The sequence below is a fragment of the Mauremys mutica genome, chromosome 3 (genome assembly GCF_020497125.1).
Source record: "Mauremys mutica isolate MM-2020 ecotype Southern chromosome 3, ASM2049712v1, whole genome shotgun sequence".
NCBI classification, from domain to species: domain Eukaryota; kingdom Metazoa; phylum Chordata; order Testudines; family Geoemydidae; genus Mauremys; species Mauremys mutica.
The window spans coordinates 95,453,210-95,468,583 of NC_059074.1; the positions used below are offsets into that span (position 1 = coordinate 95,453,210).

The 15,374-nt window shown below is 39.8% G+C and overlaps 1 protein-coding gene across 2 annotated transcripts in view; it reads left to right on the top strand.

Moving 5' to 3' along the window:
- Positions 1-11,216, top strand: part of NKAIN2 (sodium/potassium transporting ATPase interacting 2) — an 819,309-nt gene extending 808,093 nt beyond the window's left edge. For both annotated transcript variants that reach the window (XM_045008616.1, XM_045008617.1), the window contains 3 exons: positions 211-292; positions 3,542-3,685; positions 8,173-11,216. In XM_045008616.1, the coding sequence (XP_044864551.1) occupies positions 211-292; positions 3,542-3,685; positions 8,173-8,182 (236 nt within the window). In that variant the 3' untranslated portion in view covers positions 8,183-11,216. The remainder of the gene's footprint in view (positions 1-210; positions 293-3,541; positions 3,686-8,172) is intronic.
- The last annotated feature ends 4,158 nt before the right edge of the window (positions 11,217-15,374 follow it).

The following is a 15,374-nucleotide window of genomic DNA, read 5'->3' on the forward strand; positions in this document are numbered from 1 at the left end:
GATTTTATAAATCCCTCATTTTCTGTCTCTAAAGACACTTCCTCTCCTCCCCCATTTACCCCACCCACTATACAATTAGTCACCAATTTTAGTAGATAGATTATTAGGGGGTCTGTCCAAAGTAATCTGTGTGGAAGTTTGTTCTTGAATGAGAGTGCCTATCTCTTCTGAAAAGATGTTGCTAATGAAAGCAATTTTCCCCTCTTTCAGTTGATTTCATAGGTGGATTTGACTCTTACGGCTATCAAGGCCCACAGAAGACATCTCATTTACAGCTACAGCCTATGTATATGTAAGTACTTAACTTCTGAGATAGTCTATGGAGTGCTAGGCAGATATTAAAGGATTATTAAACTGAAAGATTACGTGTCTTAAAAATTCAGGCTAGGCAGAAGCCTTTCTTGATAGACTGAATTCAAGTTCTGCACTTAACCACTAACATTAGCCTTTTTTGCAACATAATGATTTCTTGTGGTGCGATACCATGGGTCATATTTGTTTTAATAAGACTGATGTCCTGATATGGATTTTACTAACCCTCCCTCACGCAGACTGAGACTTGGTCTATACCAAACTCCTGGTGTAGACAGTGCTATGTCGACAGGAGGGTTTCTCCCATCAACATAGCTACCACCTCCAGGGGCGGCTCTAGGAATTTGGCCGCCTCAAGCAGTCATGCCTGCAGGAGGTGCACCGGAGCCGCGGGACCAGCGGACCTCCCGCAGGCATGACTGCGGAGGGTCCGCTGGTCCCGCGGCTCCAGTGGACCTCCTGCAGCTGCGGAAGGTTCGCTGGTCCCGCGGCTCCAGTGGAGCATCCGCAGTCATGCCTGCGGGAGGTTCACCCGAGCCGTGGGACCAGCGAACCGTCCGCAGTCATGCCTGCGGGAGGTCTGCTGGACCCGCGGCTCCGGTGGACCTCCCGCAGGCATGACTGCGGAAGGTCCGCCGGACCCGCCTGCCGCCCTGCCGGCAAAATGCCGCCCCAAGGGCGCGCTTGGCGCGCTGGGGTCTGGAGCCAGCCCTGACCACCTCTCAGGGAGGTGGATTAACTACACCAATGGGAGAAGCTCTCCTGTTGGTGTAGGTAGCATCTTCACTAAGTGCTACAGTGCACCAGTGCAGTGCTATTTGTATAGACAAGTCCTGAGTAAAATCTGACTAAGGATTTGGCCTGGTGATTTTAGCTAAGTTTATCGAAGGTTTAGAAACATATTATGCAGCAAACATAGTTAGCATTTCTCTCAGTAGAGCATCTATTCTTTGAGGTGTCCTTCTACTTTCTTTGCTCACTCCTCACTTCTGTTTTCTGTATTTTACTGGCATGTTGCTTTTGAAATCAGTTTAACTAGGATGGTATATTTTGACTATACTATGCGAGTGACAGTTCCCTCCACTGCTAGAAATACAAGCTGACACATTTTGGGGTTGAGTGGAAAAGAAAATGTCAGCAAAAGCACAAGACTGGAGCAGATTTACACTGAAGTCCCTGCTCATCCTTAGACTGCAACACGGCAATGATTTACAAACATCACCTGTACTAGTGCCAAGCAGAAAGCAAGTCACAGATTCATTACTGCCCAGGTGAATCTTGCCTCACTGCAATGCAAAGGTGTAACTCTGGGGTTTTGTTTAATATCACAAGCTCATTAGGTGAAAGTATGGCATGTGATGACTTGCAAGAGGGCATCATTTCCTTTGTCCCTTTTCTCTTCCAATCATTTGAACTGAAGGAGAGAACTAAACATAACTAAACATAACTAGGCAACATCAGTTCAACCCTAGTACCCATTCAAATGGAAACATTTAACTAAATCTTGTAATTACTTTTTTAAAAGGAAATCTGCTGATGAACGAGCAGCCATTATGATTTATGTGGGTCTGGTATTTACTCCTTTACTGGTTGTGGACCTCATACTGGGAGGATGCTCAGAACTTGTCCCTTTGTGAAGTATGCTAGTTTCTGGGAGGATTTTAACAGATTTAAATTACAGTAGTGCATAGCTCCCATTCCAGCCCAGCTTCAGCTTCCCATCTGTATGTGCTCAAATAAAGATTTTTCACCTGCACTTTGGGCATCATGTTGTAGATTTAGAAAATGTTATTTCCTTCCTTGTACTCTGTGTGGCTCATAGGTACTTAGAACAATTCTAATCCTATTTCTTTCGCAGTGTACTATACATTGTCATCAACATATGGAGCCCTCTGGCTGAGATATTATCCCATTCTCTTTATGCTCTCAGTGTTTCTTCTTCAAGAGTAGTTGATTGCATTTACGGAGCCTGCTAACACTGAGTGGAAGGAACACTGGAGCTATAGAAAAGAGAAGCCAATATAAATTTTAAAGCATGTAGCTGAGACAAAGAAAAATATGATGAACCTTTAAAACTGAATTCTGTTTTATGGCAGTACTGCTTTCTTGCTAGAATGTAGGTGTTTTCTTTGCACTAACAGACAGAAATCAGTATGTAAGCTGATGTTGTTTCCAATAAACCCAGAGAAGCATATTGTCATGTCCCACTGACAGTCAAACAAAGACATGTAATGTTTCCCTCTCACTGTACAGTATTTGATCAAGGTTCTATAGAATTTCTACCCGCAATGTTTAACCATCTTTGACAGCGTGTGGCAACAGCCTTATACTGCATATTGCAGAGGCAGGCCAGGAGCACACACACGTGTATCCTGGAGCAATGCCTTGCCTTCAGCTCTGTTAACGTGGGCAGATCATTAGATAGTGGAGTGACAAATTCAAATTTCAGTTTAATCAAATTGCACTTTGACTAGCTTGTAGCACTTTTTAAGATAATACTTAGTGGAAATTGCATCCCTGAAATGATAACAGAAGACTACTTTAGGCTGCTTTAAAGCTTTATTTGTATCTTTAGTTTTCCCATGGCTCTTGTCTACTGGAGAACAGCAATATTAACTAGGGTGACCAGACAGCGAGTGTGAAAAATCGGGTCGGGGGTGGGGGGTAATAGGAGCCTATATAAGAAAAAGCCCTAAATATCGGGACTGTCCCTATAAAATCGGGACATCTGGTCACCCAAATATTAACCCCATAGGATTCAAAGGAAAAGTAATTTTAAAATAGCTAGACTTCACACTACCGTGTGTGGCCAAGAAGATTTCTTTGTTTTACAAACAATCAACACCGCTCAGGACCCCTGTGAAGTAGGTAAAGGATATGCACATATTGCTAAATATGCTGTCAGTGAAATACAACCATCTCTGGGTTGGAATGTAGCAGCTGTTTAACAGTGCACAGAAACACGACACAACGGTGCAGGAAGAAACATGAAAAAGAATAGTGAGTTCAGTTTAAACTGCAGGGGAGTAGTTGCTCAACTCAGAATGTGGTTTGCCAACAAGGATTACTATGCAGATCAAATTCTGACTTGGGCAATTACATTCCCCTTGCCTAAACTGAAATCATGCACAAACCATGGGCTCATTATTGACCACAAGTGATCAAGACCTAAATTTTGTAACTTATATGAAAACATCACAGTTCCCCTTAACACCATGTTGGGTTCTAGGCTCAGCACTGAACTAGAGGAAAGAGCACCACCTATTGAATCAGCAACACCACTTCCAGCAGCATTGAGCACTTCCTTGGAGGTCCCCTATCCATCCCAGTGCTGCTTAGTTTCTGAAATCTTCCAGGATCACAGCACAAGGCGGTATGTTTTCTGGACATATATGGTTAATCAAATCCCACTCTTCAAAGTATGTATAATTTCATCACTTGCAGGAATTAGCTAAATACATTGGACTAGATTAATCCATTCTGAGGAAATCTTCAGGTTGTGCAGAGCTGCCTTAGAAACTCCGACACCATCCACCTTCCTGGCCTCCAGTTGCAAGGAAGGTTCCTAGTAGAGAGGGAGTATGGTTTGGGCATTCCTACATGCAGTGCTCCCAGGCTGCTGAAATAAACCCTTGGAGCTATGGACAGCCTGACCAAAATTAAAGCATCTTTAAGGCTGCTCTAGTTTATGCCAGGCATAAAGGGTGCATAAAGGTGACTTAAAGCCACCTATGCAGTCTCCTTTCTCCATTTTTGCACTGAATGCAGCTCAGCTGAACCTGAGGATATGCACCATTGTGTCTATGCAGAGAGAGAAGAGAGGTGGCCTTCCTCTGTAGTACTAGGTATCAGAGGCAGATATTTGTCTGTTATTTATGTTGTAGTAGCACCTATTGGCTCCAATCAGGGTGGGGGTACAATTTTGTTAGGCACTGTGCAAAAGCAAAGGAGGACATACTTTCTTCTCTGACAATATAAACGTTCAGGGATCTAATCTGAGTATGGCTGCTCCTGTGTGGTGCCCATAAAGTTTGTTGAATTGCGGATTACAGCATGGATTTCAATAATGAGTGCAGAGATTTATCCCCACATATTTAACATTTTTGATCATATAAGGAAACCTCACAAGTCTTAGTTACATCTGTGCAGTTCCAAGGTATTTGTTAGCCTTCACCAGCAAGTTGTTCACAGGAACCAATTGATTTTGTGGATTACGATGAGAGAATTCCATCAACCTGAATTTTTATTTGTATTCTAAATATGTATTATGTTTATTATTTAAGTGCCAGCAATGTGCTCCATGCTGCACAAGACTCAAAACACAGGCAGTTGTGTACAAATCATTTTCCTTTCTTTCCTTCCTAGTCATACTCGTTTACAAACTGTCTGACCAGAGAAATAGGCTATAAAAGCCACCCAAAAACATGCAGTCTAAATAGAACCAAACAGAGCTGGTGTCCATACACAGCTCTACCCCGATATAACGCTGTTCTCGGAAGCCAAAAAATCTTACCGTGTTATAGGTGAAACTGCGTTATATCAAACTTGTTTGATCCGCCGGAGCGTGAAGCCCCACCCCCCTGGAGCGCTGCTATACCGCTTTATAGCCGAATTCGTGTTATATCAGGTCACGTTATATCAGGGTAGAGGTGTTCATCTGTCCCAGGCTAACACAGCTAATACCCCACAATGCAGCTTCATGGCATTCTGTGTTGAAGATGCTAGTGCCCACTTTCGGACAATAGGACAGGAGTGTGCTCACAGGCTTTAAGACAAGGGAAATGAATAGTCCAAAAATGGAAGAACTGGCATAGAAGGCAAACTGCACACTAGGAGTTGCTCAGTGGCACTGGAATTAGCGCAGTGAAATCCAAAAAAATTAGGGCTGTTGATTAATCGCAGTTAACTTCACGCGATTAACTCAAAGAAATTCATTGCGATTAAAACAATTAATTGTGATTAATTGCAGTTTTAATCACACTGTTAAACAATAGAATACCAATTGAAATTTATTAAATATTTTGGATGTTTTTCTACATTTTCATATATATCGTATTGTGTTGAAATTGAAATCAAAGTGTATATTATTTTTATTACAAAGAAATAGTATTTTTCAATTCGTACAAGTACTGTAGTGCAATATCTGTCATGAAAGTGCAACTTACAAATGTAGATTTTTTTTGTTACATAACTGCACTCAAAAACAAAACAATGTAAAACTTCAGAGCCTACAAATCCACTCAGTCCTACTTCTTGTTCAGCCAATTGCTAAGACAAACAAGTTTGTTTACATTTACAGGAGACAATGCCACCCTCTTCTTATTTACAATGTCACCGGAAAGTGAGAACAGGCATTTGCATGGCACTTTTATAGCTGGTACTGCAAGGTATTTACGTATCAGATATGCTAAACATTTGTAGGCCCCTTCATGCTTCGGCCACCATTCCAGAGGACATGCTTCCATGCTGATGATGCTTGTTACAAAAATAATGCGTTAATTAAATTTGTGACTGAACTCCTTGGGGGAGAATTGTATGTCCCCTGCTCTGTTTTACCCGCATTCTGCCATATATTTCATGTTATAGCAGTCTCAGATGATGACCCAGCACATGTTGTTCATTTTTAGAACACTTTCACTGCAGACTTCACAAAATGCAAAGAAGGTACCAATGTTAGATTTCTAAAGATAGCTACAGCACTCGACCCAAGGTTTAAGAATCTAAGTGTCTTCCAAAATCTGAGAGGGATGAGGTGTGGAGCATGCTTTCAGAAGTCTTAAAAGAGCATCACTCCAATGCGGAAACTACAGAAACCGAACCACCAAAAAAAGAAAATCAACCTTCTCCTGGTGGCATCTGACTCATAATGAAAATGAACATGCTCTGGTCCACACTGCTTTGGATTGTTATTGACCATCCGCATGGATGCATATCCCCTGGAATGATGGTTGAAGCATGAAGGGATATATGAATCTTTAGTGCATCTGGTGTGTAAATATCTTGAGATGCCAGCTACAACAGTGCCAGTAGAACACCTGTTCTCACTTTCAAGTGACTTTGTAAACAAGAAGCAGGCAGCATTATCTCCTGCAAATGTAAACAAACTTGTTTGTCTGAGCGATTAGCTGAACAAGAAGTAGGACTGAGTGGACTGCAGGCTCTAAAATTTTACATTGTTTTATTTTTGAATGCAGTTTTTTGTACATTTTTGTACATTTGTAAATTCAACTTTCATGATAAAGAGATTGCACTCCAGTACTTGTATTAGATGAATTGCAAAATACTATTTCTTTTGTTTTTTTACAGTGCAAATACTTGTAATCAAAAATAAATATACAGTGAGCACTGTACACTTTGTATTATGTGTTGTAATTGAAATCAATATATTTGAAAATGTAGAAAACACTCAAAAATATTTAAATAAATTGTATTCCGTTATTAACAGTGTGATTAATCACAATTAATTTTTTTAATCGCTTGACAGTCCTAAAAAAAATACTTTGAGTTTTGGAACACGGTTCTGCACTGTGTGATCATTGCCCTGGGAGAACGTCGGGGGGTGGGCAATGCAAATAGAAAGAGAGAGATTTTCCCTATGTTGTTCACAATAAACATGTTTGTTCAAGAAAAGAAGAGATGAAACAAAAAAAAATCCCTGAAGCCTAATGCACTGGAGAAATTGTTTCTTAAGTAAAGATTTCCTTGTCATTCTATTAGGTCTGTGAGCCTTTGAGTTATCTGTCATGTATATGCTACACAGAAATATTTGTAGGCTTTGCTTTTTGGTTAAATGCAGTTTACTTTATGGAGGGACCTGAGCTACGAAATTCAGATCAGGATCCAAATGTCCCCAAAGAATGAGGAGGTTTGTATCCAGTGACCCAGTTTGATCCATCTCCAGTTTGTTTGTTTGGCCTCCTTCTCTGTTTCCAATGTCCTCCGCCTGCTGAAATTGCATAATCACTCTGCCTGTATTGGTCTCCTAGCCTAATGCTGCAGCTACATGACTGAATACTAATTTCACATACATTAGATCAAAGAACTAAAGTACATTGTGCCCTTTTGCCATTCACATTGTCTGAAGAGCAGATGTTAGCAAGGCATAGGTCTAATCAGCAGAATAGGGCCTCTGATATGTAGCAGGCATCATAATGCCCAATTCATCACAGTGATATGAAGTGATTGTCTCTTTCAGCTGAAATACCTTAATTAGGACTTATATTTGAGTAATTTAAACAGTACGAGCAAAGTTTCACTCAAGTAAACTACCACTGAACACCTGTACAGCAACTGGTACCAATACAAGTTTAGCCATGGGACTCTTACTAAAGTCACCAGGAGCTGTCCAGCTAAAACCTTGCACAATTACTTTGCTGAGGTAGCCACAGGTGACTTTAACTATGCAGCTGCTTTTCAGCCATTCTGTTCTATGTACCAAACCGTTTTTTTTTCCTAAAGGCATCTGCATTTTGCTGGATTACTATTTTTCAGGTCATCCTCCAGGTTACACATGGTCAGCAGCCTCAGAGGATTACATAATTAAATACTGCTCCTACCCAGAATCAAGGTTTTGAGAACCTGCATCAAATACCTTGCTAATATTTTAAAAGATGCTAAAGAGATTATTTGAGCAAATCACTTGCATGTCCTTTCTTTCTGTGCACACAGGTATACAATCTGTCTGACCATACAAACAGGGTATTAAGGCAGAGGAAGTGATCTCTGTTTCCAGGAGGTTGTTTTGGAAAGGCTAGTTGCACATGTTTGCAGTCTAGTGGGTGCCTGAAGTGAAGGGAGGTGATGCATCAATCCATCTGTTAGTTGATTACAAATATCTTTTTTTCCCGGTCTCTCTTTTAGGTCAAAATGAACAAGGTGACTTCTGTGTGGGGGCTGAAGGACCTTTCAAAAAACTTGTTTCAGGATGGCCCCCTGTGTTCTACAAACAGCAAAAAAACAACCTTTGTGTTTAAAAAAAAAAAAGAATAAGCATACGCTGAGACAGAGAAACAAAAGGTGCATTCGACCTCTCTTTCCAACAAGTACAGACAGAGATGCACATTACCCCCTTCTTGGATTTTCTGAATATACAAAAACAACTGCCAGGCCTTTGGAAGGTTCAAAAGGAGAAGCATTGGTGCCATCTGCTGGCTATTACCTGTGTTTACTACCTTCGTTCCTACTTATTTGAGTTATGAAATGATTTCGTCCAATTCAGTTCTTTCTGAGACCACTTGCACCAAGTCTCCTTAGTCATTATAATATTAAAAAAATACCATGATGACCTTGTAACAGAAGCCAATAGACAGCAAGTTGTTTGCCCTAAAGGCTGTACAAGTACATACTTGCCTTAACCCAACTAAGTTGCACATCAGAGAAACTCAGTGCAGGCTTACTGAAGCGACTTCCTTTAGATTCAACCTGCTGCTGTTAATTCTGAAAGCTTTTTTTTTTCGTGTCAGGGAATAAGGCTCTGTTGCTCAGCAGCTCCAGAGTGACCACATACAAAAACTGCCAGCCATCAGAGAAGTGCTTTACTAATGAGCCTCCACAATGGTCAAGAAAACAAACAATTTATAATGCTTAAAAGAGAAATTGATCTCTGGGATTGGGAAAAAGGGTAAAGGGAATCCCTCATTAAACCAATAACTGAACCTACTGGAAATAAACAACAGTGTTTCATAACCCCACTGTTTTTATTTATCACACTGTAGGTGCTTTTATAACTAACTCTAAATATGTCTTTTACTAACTACAGAGACATCTGCAGATTTCTAGCAACAGAGGCCAACTGAATATGTATTAGCTACATTTACTCTTTTATATCTAATTTCAATTGAAAATCCTATGTAAGTGAGCATTCTTTTTTCTAATTGCACCGGAAGGGATCTAACTTCTTTTGTTTGTTTTGGTTGGCGTAGAGTGGGGAGGGACTAGCTGCATTGGTGAAATATTGGAGATCTTTTTGTGGTATATTTGGGGATCCGTTATGTGTTAGAATGTGTATTTTATCTTCCTGTAAAATTGTGGCTGAAAAAAACTGTGCTGTTATGTAGTTGGCAACAAGATGCCTTTGGGGATTTTACTAGTAGGTCAATGTGTTTATGACATATTCTGAACTCATAGGAACGTTTGTTTTGTTCTGAATTTGATCTGTATTTTCAAGCACTTAGGCAGCTTTCATTAGAAAAAAAGATTTTGCTCAGGCTTTTCAGGAACTTGAATTGTCATTCTTTCTTTGTTCAGAAACTGCACAGACAAATGCACACACCTGCCACACGCACCTGCCAGCCACGTGTCCTTGAGGGCATGAGAGTTCAGTGCTTGGAAAGGTGCAAGATCATCACAAAGCGACTCTTTTCCTAGCTTGCCAAACCTTCACAGTCTCTGTGGCTTATAGGTACCATTGCCCTGTGCACTAACTCTACTTATCCATTGCTATAGAAATTGACGCCCTTCGCTGTGTATGCGTGAATGTAATGTGTCACAAACAATAAATCTGGACAATGACAGAGGAACAAGCATTCCCCACTAAAAATAAGATACAAGACAGGTTTAGAAACTATACTTACATTAATTCTGTAAGATTTTCTATATATGTGTGTGTGTGTGTGTGCATGTATGTATGTATGTATATATAATACACACCTACATATATTGAGGGAAGATGCATAATGTTATGGCTTGAACATGGGGCTAAGAGCCAGGAATTCCTGAGTTCCTGATAAGCTATGTGACCATAGACAAGTCACTTAGGCCCTGAACCAGCAAACCTCTTAAAAACATGCTTAATGTCTTTGGCTGAATTGGTGTCTTCTTCAAAAAAATTCCTATGTGGGTGCCTAAATTTAGACTCCCCTAAATCTATATTTAGAAGACCTGGCTGGAAATGGAATTTCCATTCTATGGGAAATTCCGACTGTTCAAACTTTTTTCATTCGGAATCAGAAAAAAAAGCTGAAATTTCTTGCAAAACAAAATATCTGACAAATTTTGAGTTGAGGCCATTGAAACATGTTGTTGCTGTTGAATCATTTCATTTTGATCATATTGATTTCTTTCCTTTAGACTTTTATATTTGATTAAAAATTAAATGTTTATATATGTATATAAATTAAATATAAAAGTCCAAATGAAATTAATCAAAATGTCTAAACAAAACGAGAAAGTCAAAACAATTCATTTTCACTTCTTCCTCTCAAAAATATTGTTCCAATGAAGCATTTTGATTTTAACACAACTGCATTTTTCATTTACATTTTTTTTGACCATCTCTAGTATTTAGGCACCAAAATAGTGGCCTGATTTTCAAGGATAATGAGCAGTCATGTCTTGCATTGACTTTCCATTCACATTGACTGGGAGCTATTAGTGCTCTGCACCTTTGAAAGTCAAGCAATTTATTTAGGTGCCTCAGCATAGATTTAGGAGCCTAACTTTAGGCATCCAAGTTAGAAAAGTTTGTCCTTAACATCGCTTTGTTTCAGTTCCCCCAACTATAAAATGTGAATAATAATAACTACCTCACATAGTGATTGTGAGGATTAATTAATGTTTGTGCAGTGCTTAGAATTACTATGTAAGTGCTAAGTATTATAAATAATGTGTGTATATTTATATATTGCATATGTACACACATATGTATACATACACTCAAGTATATAGAGATATATACACATATATAAAGTAGGCATTCATATTCCTGCTTAAGTTGCAGTGAAAGCACTAGTATTCCAGGACTGTTGACTACTACACTAAAGGATGATGTTTTGGAAGCAGTTTGGAGCACAGTAGTGTGAGAATATCTGGAATGACATTTTTTATTTGTACAGCTGTATCCGCCTCAAAATCCAGTAAAGAATGTTATTTTTCTAGGCTGGGTTTTTGTTATAAAGCTAAATATTCAGAAGGCAAGAGTTACAATCCAAATGTGTCTTTTTTTTCTTTTTTGCGTTTGTTAATTCTGAATGTATTTTTAACAAAAGTGATTTTTTTTTTACTTACAAGTGTAATTTGCATTAAAAAAATGAAAAAAATATAGGTTTCCAAGCTGTTCATGGCCCCCTGCTACTATTCACAACTTGCAAGAAACTTAGAATTACAGCTCCTTGCTGAGCAACAATACAGAATGAGGACTCCTTTTAAATTTACAAGATTCCCATCCTAATCTGTGCAATACATGGATGTGTCAGTGCTGAAAAGAAACTGCCAGGTCATGACATCATTTTAACTGAGTCATAGGTAACACGTATTTTCATTATCTCCTGACACTAAAAGGATTCTTTTACAAGGCTGGCTGCAATAGACGCATTGTCATTTAGAAAATGTCTTTTTATTTTGTCTACTCATCAGGAATTTTAAGTCTATGACAGGTTTACAGTTACCAACAGTGCTAAGTACTGTATTAAGTAATCCTTGTTAAGAGGGAGCTGTGTAATATGGATTTTCCCACTGCAGTTCATTTTTTAAAATGCTGCTTCATTGCTCATACAGTGAAATAACACAATAAAATGAAAATGTGTCTTAAGCAACCACTTCAAGGGACTCACAAAAATTGGTTACTTTAAACTGCGTGCTTAATAAAGGTGGCCCGGAATTCTATTCAGTATGTTTAGGGATACTTCAGGGTGGTTTCTTAAGGTAGGTGATTGCTTAGGAAGAGTGGCCTTTTGTATGGGTATTTTAATCCTTTCATTATTATTGTTCTGTGAATACCCTCATAGGTAATGTGTACATGATACATTTCAGACATGTGAGAGGACAAGATCTGTGTCCAAGAACGCTGGTTATGGTACTCAGCTATTGTGTAGCATTTTGGAAGGGGTTGGGCCAGACTATAAACTACAAATGTTATATGCAGTGTTTCCTGGTTGTATCTAGATGGGTTTTATCTATTAACTCTGAAGCTGATACTTTTAATCTTTTTAAATACTGATGGCCACCCCGCAAAAACAGTGAAGCACCCCCTCTCACACACACAACCTTCAGAATGCTATACAAAATTCAGTGTAAAATCAAACCTGAAGTCCTGGAACATTTTTATTTTCCAGTAAGAATGAATTGTCTATTTTTCTTCTTAAAGTTTATTAATCAGAAAACAAGTTTGTTCTTGTGAAGACTTGTAGTGAGTTTAAACCTGGCTGAAGGCAACTCATGCATTCATCAGGTTTGTATTCTAGTCATTCCCTTACTATTACAGCCCCCTAGTATTGTATATGGATTATGGACTTCTCTGAATTGACATTGAGCCTAAACCAAATTTTATTAAAGAACACCACTGGTTAGATATGCTGCAGGCAGCAATGTATCAATTGCTCCATTACAACTTGAGAATAATGTAGATTGGATGCTGGCTACACACTCCAGAAAAGAGTATGTGCTTTTAAATGTATCCAGCTCTTGTGACAAATGCACTTTAGACTGACATAATCTATTTATACACAGAACAGGCATCATACTGACTAACTGCTGGCGAACCTTATCCTCAGACTTCCAATAAGAGTACCAATTAGTGCCAACTGGATTTGTGATACATACATCTTTCCACTAGACCCTGGACTGAAACCACCAATGCGACTGAACCTGGACTGAGGCCATCAGTTCATGGCAAAAGAGTGTTCCTGTTCTTCTGTCAGGTGCTCTCAGCTGTTTGGTTGCATCATAGTGTGGCGCATGGATCATATCAGCATGTATTGTAACTTGGAGAACAATGGCACACAATTAATGCCAGATTAGATAACAATTAGCCACATGTAGCATAGTACATATGTTCCTTACACATCGCTTGCCACTAATTGCCTTTCCAGAAACCCAGAAGTGTGTTTTTTTAATATACATTCTTTCTTTAGCAGGCCCTTTAGCAGGCATCTGGCTCCTATATCAATGGTAAAGTCCATCTTTATGGACCTGGTCCAAAGCTAACTGAAGTCATAGAGTCTTTCCACTGACATCAGTGGGCTTTGGATCAGGCCCTACTAAACATGCCACTTTTTTTGCATATTAAATAGCTCAGCCCTGCTGTCTCCACGGCCTCATTCACTGCACTTCCACATTCGCCTGTTCCCTGCTTGGCCCTCACATGGTGCCTAATGGGCCACCATCTTCCTCTAGGAAGCCTAGCTTGGGAAACAATGGGAGTAGCGTCCATCTTGCTGAGGGAAGTCTATAGCTTCCGTCCCACTGACATGAATGGGGTCGGGGAGTGGCAGCCATTTTGGATAAGGGCAAAGCTTCAAGCAATTGAAGACAGAAGTCAACCCCTTTAAAAAAACAAATATCATGAGACTCACAATAAAATTGCAAGAGTTGACAACACTGCAATCACAATGGCATTCAAGGACTTTCTTTTTCTCTTAACCAAATCCTTGTAGAAATCATTTTCAAATGTGTAATATTTGCTAAAAGCTATAGTTCAGTGACTAGACATGGACCAGAACTATATAGGCACTGCACAAACACAGAAAAAGACTGTTCCTGTCCCAAAGTGCTTAGAGTCTAAGTAATCTAGGCACAGTAGAAATAGCAAAATGCAATAGCTGTGTTTGTAGCTGTGATACAAAAAGTAGATGTAACACAGTAGGGAGAGAATTTTGGGGTGCAAGAAAGTAGATTATAGCCATAAAGTTATATTGTTAATTAGTATAACTGTGCACACCTTGATATTTCACCAATATTTTGAATATAGTTATTGGTTCACTAGGGGCAAAAATACTTTTGCTTGTTCTGGTTATTTATTTTCATATTAGCTATGTTGTGGTATGAGGCCACAGGATTTGGTTTAATTAGATTGGAGTTTAGTAGTTTTGCATGCATTGGTGTGTTTTTACTATCATGTCAGCCGCACAGGCACTTGGGTATGGTAGTTAAATCAAAATATATTAATAATGAAATGGTCAAAGCTTTACAGAAAACAAATAATTTTTGGAAAATCTTCACTAGTGTGTAGATAATTACCAACCAGAAAACTGGGCCAAATGTGATGTCATAAGGGACTCAGCCTACTGTAGGTAGATGAAAGAGCTGTTTGCCTTAGAGATGTGTCTATGTATTCTAGGTCACTTTTTAAAACTGCAGTAATATGAATTTCATTGTCAAGGGAGATCATTATTGTGCCTTATGGGTGAATTTCAACCCTGCCACAGCAGAAGGCCTATACAAGTATAAGCAGCAAAGAATCCTGTGGCACCTTATAGACTAACAGACGTTTTGCAGCATGAGCTTTCGTGGGTGAATACCCACTTCTTTGGATGCAAGTAGTGGAAATTTCCAGGGGCAGGTTTATATATGCAAGCAAGAAGCAAGCTAGAGATAACGAGGTTAGTTCAATCAGGGAGGATGAGGCCCTGTTCTAGCAGTTGAGTGAAAACCAAGGGAGGAGAAACTGGTTCTGTAGTTGGCAAGCCATTCACAGTCTTTGTTTAATCCTGAGCTGATGGTGTCAAATTTGCAGATGAACTGGAGCTCAGCAGTTTCTCTTTGAAGTCTGGTCCTGAAGTTTTTTTGCTGCAGGATGGCCACCTGAAGATCTGCTATTGTATGGCCAGGGAGGTTGAAGTGTTCTCCTACAGGTTTTTGTATATTGCCATTCCTAATATCTGATTTGTGTCCATTTATCCTTTTCCTTAGAGACTGTCCAGTTTGGCCGATGTACATAGCAGAGGGGCATTGCTGGCATATGATGGCATATATTACATTGATGGACGTGCAGGTGAATGAACCGGTGATGGTGTGGCTGATCTGGTTAGGTCCTGTGATGGTGTCGCTGGTGTAGATATGTGGGCAGAGTTGGCATCGAGGGTTGTTGCATGGATTGGTTCCTGAGTTAGAGTTACTATGGTGCGGTGTGCAGTTACTGGTGAGAATATGCTTCAGGTTGGCAGGTTGTCTGTGGGCGAGGACTGGCCTGCCACCCAACGCCTGTGAAAGTGTGGGATCATTGTCCAGGATGGGTTGTAGATCCCTGATGATGCGCTGGAGGGGTTTTAGCTGGGGACTGTATGTGATGGCCAGTGGAGTCCTGTTGGTTTCTTTCTTGGGTTTGTCTTGCAGTAGGAGGCTTCTGG